This window comes from Lepisosteus platostomus, chromosome 12 (assembly GCF_059453375.1).
Source record: "Lepisosteus platostomus isolate fLepPlt1 chromosome 12, fLepPlt1.hap1, whole genome shotgun sequence".
In the NCBI taxonomy this organism is placed as follows: Eukaryota; Metazoa; Chordata; class Actinopteri; order Semionotiformes; family Lepisosteidae; genus Lepisosteus; species Lepisosteus platostomus.
The window spans coordinates 11,859,531-11,879,445 of record NC_142622.1 but is presented as its reverse complement, the minus strand read 5'-3'; the positions used below and the strand labels follow the sequence as shown (position 1 = coordinate 11,879,445).

The following is a 19,915-nucleotide window of genomic DNA, read 5'->3' as shown; positions in this document are numbered from 1 at the left end:
GTTATCCATTTTCCCGCTTTTATTTTATGGTATTCTATTTGATATCATCCCTTTTAACTTTTTTTTTCCCTGCCTAAAACCTGAAAGGAAAGATCCAGAAAGCAGGCAGGAATTTCATATCTCAAGATTTAATGTGTAACTACGGAAATTAGGCAGTAAAGTCAATTACATGCCCCTTTCTGAAATCTTAGTTTAATAGAGTCAATACAAATTTACAAATTTTGCTTTTAATATAAACACATTCACTGAAGAGAAAGATCTTATGTACAATGTCTTGTACAAACAGACTTAAGAACAAGTTCAATGCTACTCAGTTGAATACCTTATTGTAACAAGTGAACTTTGCCTTTGACTGAAGACTAATATTGTTACTGTAGCTGCTACTTCTCAAAACAAATGAGATGGACTAAATAGTCTCCACTTGTTTTTAACTGTTCTTATGTTCTTAAGAAGCAACAAATATCATATGAACAGCTATTCTGGAAAATGAATGAGAGATAAATTGTTTATGTGAAAGACCAATGTTTGCCTACAGTATGTTTCTCTAAAACAGCTTGTCGTATCTCAAACTGTCCCAGTGAAATGTAGAGTTTTTGATATAGTCTTGCAGTCCTGGTATGAGAAACAAAACTTCTTTAGAGTTCACGGAGTTTGGCCTATTTGGACGTCTCTAATTGCTGTTTGAGTAATATTGCCAAATATAATTAAGAATTGCTTGTGGTGGTTTTATTTTTTTAGCAGACTTGGATATTTGCCATTTTTTAGGCCTGACAGGAACAGAACAAAGCACAAAAAATGTGGATAACACTATGCCACATGATGGTGTAACAGGATGAAACATGTTTCAGTAGCTATGCCTGCCTCAGGATATCAACAAGAATTATACTTGAGAGAATTTTTCATCAAAGAGAATTCTCAAAAATAGACCATGACCCCTCATTCCCTGGGAATCCTAATAGCAACAATGATACAAATAAGACCTTAAACTAAAACAGTAGTCTTTAAAAGGTTGCTCTACACTTAATTAAAAATGTATCTAAGTAACCAGTATTTCAGACCACAGGAAATGATCCTAGGTTACAATTTTCACTGACTGAAAAAATTCCAGAAATGAAAATGTAAATATAAGTCACATCTTTTTGTGTTGTTAATACGTATAGCACTACCTTACACACTGTAGTAATTAGTGATATTACGTCCCAAACTTGTACGGATGGAATACACACACACTTTTCAATCGAAACCCATCCATGCAATGTAGCCCTGGTTACATTTTTGAGGCCTTTCCTTGTCAAAGTTTCACAGACCAACAAACAGCATTAGCAAAAATAGAAAGATGTGAACCTCCCGCAGGTATCTAGAGCTTTAGTTCATCAGCTGATGCACCATTATGAACAAACAGTGTTGCAAGCTGATCATCCCAGAAGGGATCAGCCACATGTGACACCTCCGCATCAAGACTGTATCACTGCCTGCTGTCATCTGTACCTTCAATTTCTACCAGTTCTGTCCTGCAACTTGCATGCTTTAACATGGAGTCCATTAACACTGTATGGAGCTGACTTAATACTGGTTTCGATTTGCTAACATTCCTAAGATGGTCTGTGTTCAGTTCAAAGTCATCAGTGTGCTCAAGTGCAGCAGGCAACACTACACTGTAAACTACATTCCAGACAATGACAATTTATTATTTTTTCGGATGAAGCATATTTCTCTGTGGACAGAGTTAACAGTCTTGAGAAGGAATTCAGAAAACAAACATTTTAATGATGTCCTGTGTTGCAGAAAAGACAGCAGTAGAGATGACCCCTGTAACCACACAGGAAGAATGAGGAACTACAGATAGGCTCCTCTGACCCACCCGCCAGGAAAACAAAGTGGGAAGTGTGGTGCCAAAGTGACAAGTCCAACAACAGAGATGTTCGCTCTTCGTGGCCCCTTTGTGGTTTGTGACTGTTAACAGTGAAGTACAAATAACACTAATGAATCAGCTCGCTTTCTAGTTTGTGTATGGTTGGAAAGAACGTTTCCCACTGTCTATAAATCCAGTATATCACATCCTTTGCTTCTACTCTTAAGATACACTACCTGAAACACAGAAAAATTAATGACCTCTACAGAAAATGAACAGATAAAATAGTAACCCCTCCCACCCACCATTCTGATTGCTCCTTAAGCACTGTGTACACTCTACAGTATGCATATTTCACTATATTTGGTCATTTCTTATTTGTACTCTTAACCATCACTAACGTTACAACAACTGAAAGTACAATTGTCATAAAAAGACTTATGTGCTGATGTAATGCATATTGAAGACATACAGTACATCAGACAGACATCAGACAGAAGAAGCCCACACATTCATCCCTCAGTGCCACCACTGTCCCTTGACCTTTGACTTACTGCGCAGAGACTTGATGATTAACTATGGAGAGACTGCCAGAGCCATCGTTCAGTTTCAGCTATCCAGAACTAGCCTGTGATTGAATCTACTATTTGAAGACTTGTGAGCTTTCATGGTTTGATATATTATTGGGTGAAAAAAAGACACTTTCAACAAGACAGAGCAGACTTGACTTAACACTCTAAATCCAGTGTTTTTATGAAGCCTGCACCATAGCATATGTGAAACAAATGATTGGAAAACACTTTAAATGAAAAAGGATTCCAGAGCTTTACAGAACATTTTCTTCTTTTAAAATCTGTAAGGAAACAAGTGACAGCTTTGATTGCAAATCCTATTACACATCTGACAGTCCTTTGAAAAAAATAAACTAATCTGTTTAGGTGGAATATTTACATTAAAGGCATATCACATGGGCCTGAAGAACACACAGAGCACATTAAAATTCAATTTTTCCATTTTACTCATGGGGATGGGGATTAAATGATCTCTACTTGAGATAAAGGAGCCTGGCTTATGCCATTACAGAATAATATCGGAGCACTCTGCTGCGAAGAAGCACTGGCAACTGACATTCTAAGCTGGCTTTCTGAAATTTTCACTCCAGTCTGTCAGTCATTTTAAGTATGGAATTAGGTAACGGAGATCAAACTCGGGCCTGATTTTTTTATGGCAATTATCTACTGTATAACTGTATAAGCAAACGTTACTCGGGGATGTGAAATGACAAGGTTAAAGGGTTATGTCAATAGTGTACCACAAACATGTTTTGTATTTTTTCCAATACTGATAAAATTGCCTCTTTTATGTGTACACTTCATTTCTTAGAGACTAACTGTAAGCTGGCTGTATTTTACCTTCCTACATGTGTTACACTCAGAGAGATGAGCAGAGTTAAAGGTTTCCTTCACAGAATTACTTTTAGCACGCTATACGTCCCTACAGTCTTACTGTTTGTGCCTTTTGCAGTTCTCTCTTCATTCTCCTTATTATGTTCTCGTGAAAGCATCTGTCTGATTACCGCTCTTCTGCCACACACGTTTAAATCGGTCTTACTGTGTATTTCTTGGGTCATCATCATTACCATTTCACACAAGCTCCAGATCTCCGAGGACATCATTACAAATGATGAGCTGCCCTTTTCTTCTCCATGAATATCTTGCAAAGTCATTGAGATTAGGTCTCCTAGTCCCACAATTAACTTGGCACTGGGATCCTGGTGTATGTAGTGGTAATCGAAAAAATAAACAATGAGGAAATTAGAGCTCGGGAAAGATTCAATTTTCTTTAATGGTTATGGGTTCTGACATCTTGAATTCTTATTACTCTATTTACAAATACTTGTGTTTCTCACATTTATTATTTTTTACGGTAATTATCATAAGGACTTTGAGCAAGCCAGAATTTTAGATGATAATGTGACAATTTTCATTGTTGACTAATGCAACTTTACCGCATTATGTTCCTAGAAGGTAGAACAAAATTGAATTATCTTGAATCTTACTTAAAACTGGTATTTTGGGGAGGAAAAAGACAACATAAAATTTAAAATGTGTGATACATGTAGTAATGTTTAGTACAAAATTAGAAGAAAACAGGTGACTGCTAATTTTTAATTGAATAGGGCTTCAATAAGACCCAGAAGGAGAATGAAGCCACCACCGTATATCCTGTGAGTACTCAAGAATGAAATTTAAACTACTTCGTCTCATTTTCCACATACCAATCTAAGGAAACGGTGAATATTGTTACTGAATCTCTAAATCCATAAGCACAACCATGTTATTCAATGCCAGTGACTTGTGAAAGTGAGTTTGGGCACGTGCCACGTGTTCAGCTGTATTTATTCAGTCTCATTAATGTTTTCATGTGAAATGGGGGTTTCCAATGAAAATGGCTGCTGATCTCATGTTTGTCGTTATCCTCACACGTGAATGAGTCACCCTATTCTTCCACGTGCGTTAGTCAGTCACAAACCTGACCCTCCCTATCTCCCCCATGCAAACTCGAAATTGTCACTTTCCATAAAAATCAACACACACACACAAACTCTCCCAATGGTAAACAGCAAGTTGTGCGTTTATTCAGCTGTAATCATAGAGTACAGTATGCTTGACAACCCATAGGTAGTACAGTCTCCTTCTGAGCTAAACAGATTTTCTATGCAGTTACAGTATGGAACTGAAAACTATTTTGTATTTCATTGAAATGGCGTACTGTACTGGACGTTTCACATGATAAATAAGAGGTGCATGTTCACTAACTGGACTGGCTGTGAATAAATATGTTATCCTGTTAAATAAACTAATGGAAATGGGGGAAAAAAGTACCAAAATTACATTTTTATAATTAAAAGACTTTTTTAATTCCTTTTAGCATTCATACATTAGCTGTCTAAAGAAAATCTGGAGTGAAACATACTAAATACTTTACCTGCCAATACAAAATAGACAAACCATTTCTTCAACTGAAATAGGAACAAGTTTGAAATTCAAGTTTTTAACAAGGAAAATGCATTAATACTGTATATGCGGTATGAGAGAAATATTCATCAGACTATAAATCCCTGTATTTTTGGTTACTAAATTATTTGAAGTCAATATTTAGCATTTGGGGTAGACTACAATTTTAGTAAAGAGATTCCAATACCCTGTATTTCAGATAAAAATCCATTGGTTTCATCCCATTTCATCCTTTTAAATAATGTTAACCCACTTGTATTAAGGAAAACAGATATCTTAATATCAGTTCTTTGATACTTTAAAAAATGTCAGTCTGAGAAAAATATACCTTTCTTCCTCAATTCTAAAGCCATTTTATTCATTTGAAATCACAAAACTACAACAGGTTTTGAAAAAAACAGGGTGGCAGTTCTCAGTTCTACTACATTTTAGCACACACCTGACTTCCTCAAGGTAAATTCTTTATATCCTTCAAACAGTGCAGATACAGTATAACACCTTGGGATGATAAAGAAACAAAATACAGAAGTATAGTCTGTCTTGCGTATAAAATAGGTAGCTTTGCTTGCACAAGGCTAACAGAAGAAAATAAATGAATAATGCTTTCCCATTCCCTTGCTTCCTGGATAGAAAAATAATGCTGAGAAAATCTTATAAAATTAAGAAAGAGATGACAGTTCAAACGGATGTAAGTGATGCTGAGAACAAGATTTGCCATTAATCACAAAACCGTTCAGTAAGATAATTAGAAGTAGGTAAAATATAAAAACAATTAACTCAGAATGTAGGGATAAGGAAATGAAAAAAGAAGCTATAACAATGAGCTCTTATTCAAAGAGACACTGCAATACATGGCTGTATATTTATCTTTTAAAATAAAGATTATTTTTCCCTGCTGTGATTAATCAAATTCGACTGAAGACTGCACTGGCTTTAAGGCTCTGTAGGACTTGGAAGATAACCACCACACTCCTCTCCTAAGGATACCAAATTATTGACAAAAACAGGGAAAGGTAAACCACAAAAATGTGAGCCCTTCAGTCACAGCCCTACTGCTACATTCCACAGAATGAGCCTACTTCCTGCTAAACTTGCAAAAGCACCTGGGGGTGTGCATTCCTTTGACCACAGGCCATCTTTGTACGCAAGACTGAGACTCGATTCTGGTTTAACACGTCCACACACAAAAAAGATAACCCAGACAGAAATAAAGAAATAAAAATGCTCAATTCTTGATCAGAAAGAGAATTATGAAGTCAGTGGTTGATGTAAGGCTTCCTCAAATTACACAAAAGATTAAGGAACGGAATCTTTTTAGACTGGAATCTATGGGGATTCGATTCTGTTATTCAAAATCCAAAAAGCTACTGACCAAGTTAATCCAAGCGACATCTTCACAATCAGCAATAATATAGCCACCAAAGGACAAGAGGATATTCAATTTTGGAGATTCCACACAGAAAGCAAAAGAAAATTCCTTACTTTGAGAGATTTCTAGACCATTAATCAAATAAACAATATAGTCCACTTAGTCTCCTATTTCTGCATCTTTTCTGAAGCTCATTGATTCTAAACAACAAGCAAAAATCCAAGTTGAAATTCAACATCACATACTGTACTTGTTTACAAATTTGCAGTTGGTAGGCAAGTTAAAGTTTGATTTAATCTGTGGATTATTCAGTTTATTAAAAGAACTAAAATGCAAGATATGTCCTTTCCATTGCATTTGTTCTCAAAATCTTTTCACTCCCCATGTTAAGGATAGTGTTACGCTCCTGCAGTATTTCAGACAACTTCACTTATAATTGGTATTAGATACAACAGCTATCTCATAACTACACTATATTAGGAGTACAGTCTTAAAAATGACAATCCATATTTGTAAGAAACACAAAACTTTGTAGAATCCTCTTAGGTTGCTAAATCAACAGAAGAGTTTGGCTCATTCTTCTGTAATTTAGTTAAAACTAAAAACCAGGGTATGTTCAAAGATGGACTGAAAAGCACATCCGGGATGCATGGCATATCAGACTGGTGAAGAACATATTAAACAATTCATGTGAAGGGAGTTGTGTTATCTCCAAAACCAGAGGAGAAAATCATTCTGGCTGTCTTACAGCTAGAACTTCTGTTTGCACATTTTGTAATGAACAAAAGTGGCAAATATACATTCTATGACTTCATATATTAATGTTTCAAACTTAGTGCCTGGTAATAAGATTATAAAATAGTGTAAATATTCATACAAGACAGGTTATGTCTGTTACAATTACAATGTCAGTTCTATTTCAATGACATGGCATTTAATTCTGCACCAAATGTTATTGTTCAATCCAGCTTTTGAATTATTCAGAGAGACATACTTTGTGGGAAGATACAATAATTTCAGAATAAGAATGACAGAAGAGCATTTGTGGAATTTCCTATATTGCAATGAACTGGTGGATTTCAGTGTCTGCCTTAGACATGAAGAAAAAGTTTGTGAACCCTTTGGAATTACCTGGATTTCCGCATTAATTGCTCATAAAAATGTGGTCTGATCTTCAACTAAGTCACAATAATAGACAATCTGCTTAAACTTATAACACAAATCAGAGTCTAGGTTGAAAAAAGTATGTGAACCTCTAGGCTAATTTCTAGAGACTTCATATAGTTAAACAAAGCCCACGTGTCAATCTGCTGCAATGCAATGTATATGTTTTCTCAAGTACATTTACTGTATATGGCAAGTAATTCAGACACTAAGAGTCACAGAACACATGGAATGAGGCATTCAAGGGGAATAGAAGACAAAGAAAACTGCCAACTGTCCATTGAACCACACTGCCACTACCTGAGGAATATCCTATTTAATTTATTTTGCAGATAAAAAATATACATAAGAATTACTTTAAGTGGAAACATTGGTTTGTCTAGCCAAATTAAAACATTCCACGTAAGAAATGGCAGTCTAAAATGGATATGGGTCTAGAACAAGATTAGCAAAAGTACAGATGACAGTTGCAGAGAGAAAGTTAAAGGTTTGACAGTATGAAAGAGGGAGAAATGTGTGCTCTGATCAGGGATGCAACAAAGAACCATCTTTGTCATGATGCTGCATCTTCAAAGAAATTAGCAGGCATTTGACATAAGCTTTTAGATGTTCCTGAGCTTTGCACAATTTCAATGGATTAAAAAACCTCAAAAGAAAAATTATATTCAGTGAATACAATATCACAAAATGGAATGAATGAGGAATTCAATTTTGTTCTTTTCTTATAGTCTAGGTATAACTATTTTGTTATTGGTTTACAATGTATTAATTTGTTATGGCAGAACACAGAAATTGTTTTCTTAATTATAAAATGTTTTAATAAATTGATTCAAATTGAGCTGGTGAGATTTCCTTCACATTTTAGATCCTTTCATTTGGAGCTCAAAAAATACTGTTGAAGGCCTCAGGATAAAACCCGTTTGTTCACTGCAAGTTACTTCGGTCTTCAAAAGGTTTATTTTTTAAATGACAAATATATAAAAACAAATGCAAATGGTACTATTTGGTTTGAAGTCCAAACTTGCTATCTGGTGGAAAAAAAAGCAGCAAACCCTGTGAATTTCTTAATAAACAAAGGCAGTTCTGTGCTCAACAGAGACTCAAACGTATTTTTACAGTGCTTGAAAATTTCAGATTACTGGGCACCAATACTTGTAAAAAAAACTTTAAGACAATGTTTCTCAATAAGGCTAAAAGGAGACACAGTGCATACTAATTGTGAAATGTGAAGTAACATATACAGTACATCAAAACTGAAAGCAAGAATAAATGTGTAGATAAATAAAGGTCTGCTTTTCTCCTTCTTTTTACTTGTTTGAACCACAGGGGAACATCTACCCAAGAACATCAGGACTATTCTATTTGGTATACTGTACAAGAAGTATACGAGGCTTCAGATTAAGCACCACAATGTTTGTTTATATACTGTATACACTGTAATGCTAGATCAGCCTGAATATGGTAGATATGCTGAAAATTCCATTTGCATCTCAGAGCTGGCATTAAAACTCTCAAACATTATTTGTCAATTTAAGGTGTTTTCATTTCCTTGCATGGTGAGTGAGCAAAGCAGCCTAAAAATCCAAGCTTGTGTATTCATTGTGTTAAAAGACATCTACTCAACTGTACACAGAATTCAGAATTAATCAGAATTTTTTGCTAGGTTTTCACATCACACCAACTGCCTGTGGATTTGAAGAAGCTGCATTAAGTCCTACAGAAGCAGGGGATGCAGGGAGACATTTGGAGTCTGTCATGTCAAGACAAGCAGAGAAAGAGTTTACATGACAATACTGAACTGTGGAATTTCACAGGAAACAACAGTACACCCAAAATGTATATACATACAGTATTTAACCTTTCTTAATACCATGAATAGTAAAGAAAAATAAACAAATCTTAAAAACTGGTCTGTGTGTATCTAAAGAAACGAGAGTGTTGAACTACCTGGATTGTAATCTTTTCTTTATTTTTTGTTCCTCACAGGTAAGTGGAGTCAAACGCAAGTCATAAAGAAGTGGACTTTGGGAACGATCATGTTCACCTCAAGGCCATCATGCCTTGTACAGTACAGTAGGTCGCACGTGATTAATGAGAGAATTCTTAAGTTCGTACAAGGAGGCTATAGGCTATGCAAATGTGTCTGAGAGGATGCAAAAAAGATTTAAGACCTTGAAGTTGTAGTTACGAACAAACAAGCAGCTTTTATTAACAGTCCTTTCCATTTTGTAACCTAATGTTCTTGTCACTAAGGCAGGGATCCAACCAATGTAAAAATCCATTCAAGAAGATCTGCATGCACAGCCTCAATGTGAGGCAGCAGTGTGGTATAGTGGTTAGGTCTCTGGACTTGCAACAGGAAATTTGTGGGTTCAAATTCCAGGTTTGGCACTGCCATTGTACCCTTGAGCAAGAAACTCCCTCAGACTGCTCTAAGAAAATGCCCAGCTGTATACAGTGGTTCAATAAGAAACTGCTTCAGTAAAATATGAACCAGAAAATTAATAATCAATGCATCAACGCATGTAATGCCAATGTATTCATCAAAACAAAAGCATGAATATCACAGTGTTTAGACATAAAATTAAATTGTCTACCCTTTCCTTTGAAAAATAATTATATTGGATATAATTAGGTTTCTAAGTGGTGGAATCCTGTATTAATTGCCCTTTTTCCCCCACTTTTGAAACTGCTTCCTGGCAAAATACTCCCTGTACCTTTAATTCCTCTCCCTCAAAACTGTATGGCTTATTAACTCAAAACCTACAGTGGGTGTAGAAATAATTTGCCCACATTGTATTTTACCACATTTTGTTGTGTCACAAATGGAAAACTAACTAGACTTACATCTTGTTTTCCCTTGTGACCCATACAACATCCTCTACAATACCAATGTGTTTTAAAGTTTTGAGCTAAAAAACTAAATTAGTTAAAAACAAAAATCCTAATAATCCTCATTGCAAAAGTATTCAACCCATCAGCATTAGCACTCCATAAACTCTGCCTCAACCAGTAGTCTTCACAATTTTACACAATGTGTTGACTGGAATCCTCCTTAAAGTGGTGAACACACCTGTCTTTGTAAGTTTAAATACACCTGTCTCTGTGAGTTCCCACTGTTGGACATTGCACACAAAGCAGTATGAAGACAAAGGAGCTTTGGCAACAACTAAGTTACAGAGCTGTGGACAGACAAGCCAGACGAACCATATAGAAAAGATTTCAAAGACACTGAATATCACACAGAGCACTATAAAATCAATTCTCTGAAATTATCAGGAACTAAAACTACTCAGAATCTTCAAGATTCTACCAGACCGCCCTCCAAAACTCAGCAGCAGCACAAGCAGTCAAGAGGTCAAAAAACAACCCTCAAAAACCTACAATGTCTCATAATTGGGATGAGAGCAACGGTAATGGAGTCAACAATAGCACAGGCACCCCACAAATCTGGGCTGTATGGTAGAGTGTCGAAGAAGATGCCATAACCGAAAAAAAACATTTTGTGGTCTGATGAGACAAAAATAATTTGAGTTATTTGGTCTTAATAACAAGCACTATGTCTGGTGAACGCAGAGCACTTCTCAGTACTCACAAAACACCATCCCCACACTGAAATATGGTGGTGGCAGCATGATGTTGTGGGGTTGCTTTTCATCATCTGGGAATGGTAGGCTTGTCAGGATGGCAGATCCTGGAGCAAAACCTGGAACAGTCTACAAAAGATCTGCAACTGGGATGGAGATTCATATTTTAACAGGACAATGACCCCAAACACAAAGGCAAAGCAGCCCTTAAAAAGAAGAAGGTGGGAGTCCTCAAGCTGCCCAGCCAAAGTCCAGACTTAAATCCCATAGGAACTCTGTGGCAGGAACTGAAGATCTCTATACACCACCGCTCCGCCAGTAACCTGCAACAGCTGGAGCAATTTGGCAAGGAAGAGCAGGCGAAAATGAAACCCACAAGTTGTGAAAAGCTGGTTACAGCATACCACAAAAGACTTAAGGCCTTAATTGCTGCAAAAGGGCAACTAAATACTAAATGCTTAAAGTCTCAGGGTGGATTTTTCGGTTTCTATTTGTTTTCTTTTAGAATAAAAATGATTAAACCCTATCAAAATTTTATGTATGTTTTGGTAAGATGCAGCTATTTGTTTTCTAGCAGTTAATTGATCCAAAGATCTCATCTAGCCATTTCTTGAAATAAACCTGGGTATCGGCTTCGTCAACATGGCTGGGTAGCTTGTGCCACACTCCCACTGCTGGGAGTTACTGAAATATGAGTAACAGGGGTACAGCTTTGAACTGGCACAGGCAAAATTATACTGCTTATCTTTAATGCTTGCCTGTATTTTGAAAACCTAAATTGCCCAGAAATTGAGAAACTGTCCTGTATAACTGTTCTGTGATTGAACTTAGGCCTTACAGCATCAAATTACTTTGAGAGAACATAGGAAATGCAAGGTTTAAGGTTTTTTTTTCCCCACAAGGTTGTAAGATGTATTCCTGTACTGAATTGTTAATGAATGTTTTTTGTGCCAAACCAGGATATTCCATCCCGTCACCTGGCCTAGGGCTGGAAAAAAAGAGAGGAAGGCCTGACACTGGTGTCTATCAGCTCACATGAATCCAAAATCACCACGCTATTTCAGAAGGTTGACAACTTTAAACATGTATGAAACAGTCCAATGCCTACTGCAAACTATATTTAAAAATATTAACAATGCTGCAGAGTATAAAGGAGTATAAAGTTTTTTGTTTGAATGTCGGCCCTTTCACAACTGGATCAGGTGCATGAAGAATTTCTTTAAAGAGGTCATAACAAGAAGAGCTACAGAGAAATATCCCTTGTTTTGTGCTTATTTACAGTTTAACTGTCTTGAGGGCTTGAATCCCTGTGTGTTCTACTGTGAAGTCTAACTGGGAGAGCTTCAGCTGCAAACTCACAACATTTCCAAATGAGGTAGCCTTTTATTTTGAGCACTAAACACCCTGCTACTCTTCTATTGGTGATAGAATTTCCTTTATACTTATTAATTCCATAAATAGCCTTTCAAATATATGTTTTTTATATCTTCATTTTTTATAGTGATCTGTAGAAAAAAGACTTGTATCTAAAATACCATAATTTCTCACTTCTCCTCCGAACTGCTCTTGATACCTAACAGACATTAAGCACCACCCAGGTGTCTGTTCTGAAATAATTGTCATGTCTTGGAGGTGTTTTTATGTTCTTTACTGTATGTCTATGAGCAACTGAATTTCCCTTCTGGGATTAATAAAGTGTATGATATCGTATGGTACAGTATCGTAAGTGGTTGAAGGACCAGTAAATTGTAATCGTTGCAGTCTGGACTACATTTTCCAGACCGGCAACACACTATGGCAATGGGGAAAACTTTGTTGTCCAAGGCACTATATTGTGGGTGAGGTATTTAACCAATACTTGGTCATTTAAAATCCCAGGCTTGTTTGTAAGGGCAGGGGTTTTAACCCCTGTTTCCTGACTGAATTCCACTTTGGGCTTGCATGATCTCGCCTGCCAAGATCCCCAATTCCAGACTTCACCAGCTGATCTGCTGTGTAATGGGGATTCTAGCAGTAGATCCTTTGGAATGGACGGCACTATTCACATGCAAGGAATTAATCTAATATTACAGTACCTCTCCAATTTCATAATAATGAGAAAATGTCCGTTTGCTGGTAATCCAGTCTTTAGGGATTGGTCTCTGTCCTCATAGAAAAAAATGTAATAATCTCAGGAGCATATTTCACCTTTTCCACGTTATATGCCAAGTGCTTTGAAACATATAATAAAAAGATGAATCACTCAGAACAGCCATATTAACAACATTAAAAAGTACAGATCTCTTACACTCCATCTTCTGGATTCTCATCTTTCAGCTTTGTCTGAAGGGCTTTAATGCTCTTTTTGATTAACACTAGCTACGTGAAGAGGCCTGTGATGAGAATGAACTTGACAAAATAGAATCGATATGAAAGGATATAACTTTAAAGGCTGTACATCGAAACCAGCAGGGCTAATGTTCTTTACGGAGGGACTCTGAATACAAGTGACCTATCATATTGACTGTACATTGCGCAAAAATGACCCCATTGTAAACTTTCTACTCAATGATTGTAATCACCAGATGAGACATACAGCACATACAACAGATATTAAGTCAGATAAGGCTGAGAAACTGTATGCATTTTCACCAAAAACATATTAAGCAATATACTGTATGTGACTTTTGTTTTAAACCATTAATGATGAGTGTATTACACTGCTGCTGAAATACATTTTTCAAGAAGGATGCTGTGAGGTATTGTGATTTGCAGTGTACTGTAATAGCAAGGTTTAACACTTCTTGTGACCATTATGTCTAAGACCCAAATAACTGCCGGTTTTCAAACAAGACTTCCTGTTTTATTTTCAGACAGTCAGAAGACAGACTCACAAACTTTTTTATAAGCAAATTAAAAAAGTATGAAATAAATGTTTCTTGATATCAAAATGTGGGGAGGGAATAAAGCGATCAACTAATTGTGTCTGGCCATTCAAACATCCCTTGTGAATTAACATTTTCTTTTCTCAGATTCTTGCAATAATTCTAGAATAATCCTGTTCAATAATTCTAGAATTCCTGTTCAGCACACAGATGTGACCCACACTCATGGAGTTTTAAGATACTTCAAACCTCAAGCACCTACAGAAATCACCCATCACAGAACCCTAAAGGGAAAAACAATCCAATTAACAGTTTACTTTAATTAGAAAGTAGAAACATAAGAAACCAAACATATAAGATTTCTTTAAGTTAGAGTTTCACTCCGTAGTAAAGTAGTACAGTAACTAGATTTTAACATAATACAATGTTGCAATTTAAATGTGTACTTTGAATTCTATTTTTTTATTGGGGGTCAATTAAACTTACAATATGCAGTATCAAAGATCTTCACAATATGGAAAAAGGTACAAAACTGAATGCTACTATTTACTAAACAAAAACATTCAATTTCATTAGCAGATTACTTGAAAAAGCTACCCCCCTAGAAAACAATGAATAAAAAACTCTTCTCCTCAGTTTCAGAATAAACGTATAGCATCCCACAGTATCAGAATTTCCAAAAGGTCATTTAAAATGCCCTTTATTTGACTGATTCCCTGAGGCTTGAATTAAAAAAAACTGAAGAGTCTGCTTTCTAAACAATCAATGCCAAACATCACTCAAGGTCAGGATGTAACTAGTCAATGCTGTCTGCTACATTGAAAAGTAAGTATTTACTTCACCATTCAAAGTGCTTGTAAATATCCACTTAGAATCTTCTGGTTAATATTTTGAATAAAATGAAATTGAATATCACCAAGAAGCAAGGCCGTCTGAAACTGAAAATATGTATGAATTTAAAATCAGAGAATATGCTATTTTTCAAATGTGGTAGTATGGAGATTTTCATTCATGCAGATTCACAAGAACAGTATACCAATATTGCATTCCTTCATGACATCATCCATTCTGACACAGCCCAATGGCCATTCACTCAAATGGAAACAAAGGCATCCTATTAGCTACAAAGCTCATTTGAGATGTCCCATTAAACAACCATCACCCTTAATTTCAAGTGACATTTCAGATTTAATGGCAACATTTTTCAGTGAGAAATCATTATATATGCTTAGGCTAAAGGTATCGCATCTGAAACAAAGAATGAAAACATTCACACAGCTGACACCACACGAAACAATCTGACAGTTTAGACACACGATCAACTTTCCGCAAATAAAAATCAATAAAATGAAATGAAGACCCCTCTTGTCATGGAAGCAGGCAGAGTAGAGCTCTGTCATTGTAGAATTGAAGGCGTTAAAATAAAAAACATGATGTTTAGCTGGGCAAGACTGCTTTTAAGCAATAGCATCACCAGAGGTGCCAGCACTCAAGAAAGCTAAACAACTTACCAGAACTTTATTTTCCACCTTGTCGCCTTTGATTTCTAGCTTGACTTTCTTCCTCACTGAGATTTTAATCTTCCTGCCAACAGCATCCTTTATGCTTTCTGGTAAAGCAAAGAAAAATACATCATAGTTAAAAAGCTACAGGACAACATGCTTTTTACATCACTCCAACCCTCCTCTACCATTCCACTTACCTCCACAGTATTTAAAATGCAAATATTGGGTACTGACAGAACAGCCGTTTTATGGCTGTCTCAAACTCTAACATTGAAAACAGATATTTATAAAGAGTAAAAGTGCAAATGCACACTTCTATGCAAATTCCATTTTCTACAATAGTTAATTCTTATGGTTAAATATCTGCGATAGATTAGCCGTTTTTGAGGTTGCACTGTAGGGTATTGTATTCACACCTACAGGACCTGACCTGAAACATTAACTCCATCATACAAAGGGTAAAACATGCACATCGTCAGTTTAGGGTTTTATATTAATTGTACATTGTAACTATATATATATATTCTCATTACTGATTTTAATCAAAACTGTACATGTTCATTAATATTCTGTATAAACCGTATTTATGTTTATGTAAACGAATTCGAAGCAAGTGAAGTTCACCATCATGTGACAGATTCACATTCTCAGATGATCACAAACTTTGGCTCCTGAACTGAAGAAATCAATCAAATTATCACACATTTTTCAAGTTCTTTTTCCACGGACAACTTATACAGTGGTTATGAAAATTTCACACAATTATGAAAAACACATAAATGTGTTTTATTTATTAACTTTGCTTAAGGCTATTTGGGTACATTGTGTATTTGAACTGTACACAAACCAAAAGTTAATTGCATTGTCCCAAGCTACCAAACAAATCCATCATCTACTTAACAGATCTCATACTAATTTTGTTTACCTTGTCCTGTGGAAACTTTTAGAATTGACTTTTATTCTTTTTATTGTTGTTCTTCAAATTCCACACATTTCACAGAAGATGTTCTCATTCTGGACACCGACAAGACCACAGGGTACAGTTTTAATTAGTCTACCTATTTTAGTCAACCTATCACCATTTACTCAAATTCCACAAACCTTTCTTAGAATTAGGTCCAATAGCATTTACTGGTAACATTTACCAGGTATCTAATTTAATTCAGATGAATGTTAACATGAAGTACTTAAATCAGGGAGTTTTCCAGTAATGACAGGGAATTCTGGCCTTTGGGAGCACTGAGTCAACACTGATCTCATGCTGCAGGGTGACTTTTTCAAGAATGTTTTCTGCAAAACGTGGCATAAAGCGCTAATAAAAAAACTGCAGGATTACATCACCAAAAGGGTGTTGTCTTCTTTGTGAATTATCATGTACCATGCAGTTCTGTGAACATTATTAACTTTAACAACACAGAGAAAAAAGATGAAGCACTGCACATAAGTTTAATTTTACATGCAACTTACTTAATAAAATCGGGATTGTGTATTCTTTAAGAAAGAATGGTGTACTTTTGATCATTGGTTTCACTTTCCCACCGTGACAGGAATTGAAGCAAATGCATTTTTGCCATAGATACAGTATTCATTAGGGTCTAAGCACCAAAGGAACTGATTGTTAATAATACAGAAGGACAAACTTAGGATATTTTTAGGATATATAGGATACCTTAAGGATGTACAGCTGGAATTGAATATCTACAACACATGGCTCCTGTGTATACACGTTCATGGCATGCCTTGTGTATATGATAAAAGTTGTACACACAAGATGAACGATCAATTGAAGAACTGTACCTCACATTTCATCCTGAACACACACAAACTAATCTATTTAATTTCCCATCTCAGGATTAGGCAAACATGATTACTGCCTTTGTACCTTCATGCTGTTTCTTTCTCCTACAATCCAGGAGACACCCAAGGACCAGTCCCTTAGGCTCACAAAGAACAAAAGCTGTTTCGGCTCACAAGGGTTTCAGTAATTGTGGCCACTTTGGGAAACAATGCATGCACTTTTCTCTTCTCCATTTTCAAATAATTGCTTATTATTGTGCTGAAGTTTACATGGACACCACATCCCCAATCTAATCGAATCCAAATTTCCCTTTGTCAAAGTTGCAATGTCTTCATAAAAATTAAATGTAGCATTTACAAGCTAAGGCAGTGCAATGGGCTATTTTTGTTACTTGCACTAATGAGTAAATTTACTTAATTAGAAAGCATGTCTTTTGACCATTAAATTAATTTTGTAATAAAATACATATACTTGTGGACATCTACATTCTGTAAAGGGACTATGCACATTATCACTATCTTTTCACATAACACATTTAAATGTATTTTTATTTACAATATCATTGAGAAATCATCCAAAGATTTACAGTAATTATAACTACATGATATTGTGCAAGCTTTTCCAAGCTTGAGCGTTACAGGTATAATTAGCTCTTGGAACCAATTATGTTGTGTCTTGCTGATTAGTGGGGATGTAATTTTATCTTGCACAAGACGTTTAGAGTTACTTGGAAAGTCTTGTTTGTGCAAAGGTTGCAGAGACTTGTCTGTGGTGTACTACTAACTACACATTTTTCAATATGTCAAAGAATATATCAAAGGACAGACTTGAGGAATTATTCACTTTGAAAAGCATTATTATTTTAGAGGCAAAACTGACATTAAGAGAAGAGCACGCATCAAAACTCAGAACAGTTCGACAAGCTGCATTCCCACAAAGTCTTAAAACACAAACTCATAGAGGTCTTGTAAAGAATAACCTTTGCATTCCTATCTCTTCGCGTATCCTAATGAAATCAACAAGTCTTATGTGGCCTTATGTGACCCTTCAGTATTCATACGCTCAGGTCATTTATAATATGGGAAAATCATAGTGATTTAAGCAGTAATTACACCACGTATAAGCCTTGTGTAAGCATTTATTTTCAACATTAGCATCAATTAAGAACGCCTTATACAACAGGAACTATTAACCGCCTGTAAATTGATTTCGCTAAACGAAGCTCAAATGAATTTACAGCATAAGAAAACAGCCACTTTCAGATCCTTCTGTACTAAAGTCCAGTCCTAGCTCTCTAGACCCACCCCCTGCTCAGAGTTAAAAGAGGCGCTTGTAAAAACAAAATATCCGTCAAATTCAATTCACGTCTTTGTGACTGCCCACTCGCTCTGCTGTATCTCTGAATAAATGTCACAAACTGACGACTGCTTTAGACGATTCTAGTAAAGCCTTTCCTTCAGCTAAACAACAATCTTTTTAAAAACGCTTAAAATTGCTTACATTGCTTTAAAGCTGCCTTTATTATGTTCGAGAGAGAGACTTTAAAGGTTACCTGATGAAGCCTAATGTTGCCCCTCGATAAAGAAAGAACGCGTTTCAGTCTGCATTTCTTAATTCCGACTAGTATTGTTATTTAAATAATCTAGAAGACTAACTTTATATAAAAAACCTTGCAGGCACTCGAGATCATGGGACACTGAATAGGAGAAGTAATCTCATACGGTCAATTGCACCGCACTTATTATTTTTACTGTCCGATACAGCTACAGCAAGTACCGTAGGACATTGAATTCTACACCTATGGAAGCATTAATTCCAATAAGAAGCATTACATATACATTTGGAATATATGCAAATATAATAAAATAACATTCTACAAAAAATCTTTAAATTCTTTGCCTTGGCTGCTGAGAGAAATCATTGAAAAAACATTACGTTATTTTGTTTTTTCATAAATTTAAATGAATAATGTTACTCTGTGATAATTCCCCCCCCCCCCCCCCGCGTAAAAGGTTGCCACTAGGGTTTGAATCAAGATTACTTACCAAGCAGCTCTTTAGGAACATCTGGTATCTCTTCGGTCATTTTCGTAACCCTGTGTTGATTTAGGCTTCCAGCTGAAGGTTACCCAAAACCAAAATTATTAAAAAATAACTATAAAAACAAAACATATGAATTAAGAATGGAAAAAAAAAGTAATTCCCGTTTCTAGGACTGCAGGTGCCGTTCCAAATGCTTGGTTACATGTTTCCTTCTGGCTGGGATGATGATACAACGTATCCACAATTGCATGTGTGCATCCCCCTGAACTTTCTGCCCCTTTCGGATGAGCCGGACCGAGGAAGACAGCACAGAGCGAACACAACCAACGGAAGAGAAAAATCCACTCATTAAAAACAGAAGAAACAAGGCAAAGCTCACCTCGCGAGAATGAGCAGCCGGAAGAATCACACACCCTCAGTCAATCCCTCAGCACCACCAGGCTGTGATAAGGGAGAGCCCCTCCTCGCAAACATCCGCTGAACCGCAAATCACTGTAGGGGTTCTCGCCGAGGTGCGCAGGAGAGCAGGGGGACGGCGCCACCTGGTGGTAGTTCACATAAACGTCTTGATCATACATTTTGTGACTTTGTCAGTATAATGCGTGTAATGAAGATAATCAGTCGAGGAAGGTAATGAACAAATTGTTCAACATATAATTGTGTGGTTAGCACAGATTATCGTTATCGATTATTCAGACTTGGACACGATTTACTATG

The 19,915-nt window shown here is 36.2% G+C and overlaps 1 protein-coding gene across 7 annotated transcripts in view; it reads right to left on the bottom strand.

Annotated features, from left to right (window-relative positions):
- carmil1 (capping protein regulator and myosin 1 linker 1) overlaps nucleotides 1-19,624 on the bottom strand; it is a 109,108-nt gene extending 89,484 nt beyond the window's left edge. For 5 of the 7 annotated variants that reach the window (XM_088600997.1, XM_088600999.1, XM_088601000.1 and 2 more), the window contains exons 1-2: nucleotides 19,202-19,623; nucleotides 15,365-15,462 (exon numbers count right to left, since the gene is read on the bottom strand). In XM_088600997.1, the coding sequence (XP_088457123.1) occupies nucleotides 15,365-15,462; nucleotides 19,202-19,241 (138 nt within the window). In that variant the 5' untranslated portion in view covers nucleotides 19,242-19,623. Of the gene's footprint in view, nucleotides 1-15,364; nucleotides 15,463-19,201 lie in introns of all 7 variants that reach the window. The other 2 variants (XM_088600996.1, XM_088601002.1) reach the window with 1 other exon arrangement.
- Between the last annotated feature and the right edge of the window lie 291 nt (nucleotides 19,625-19,915).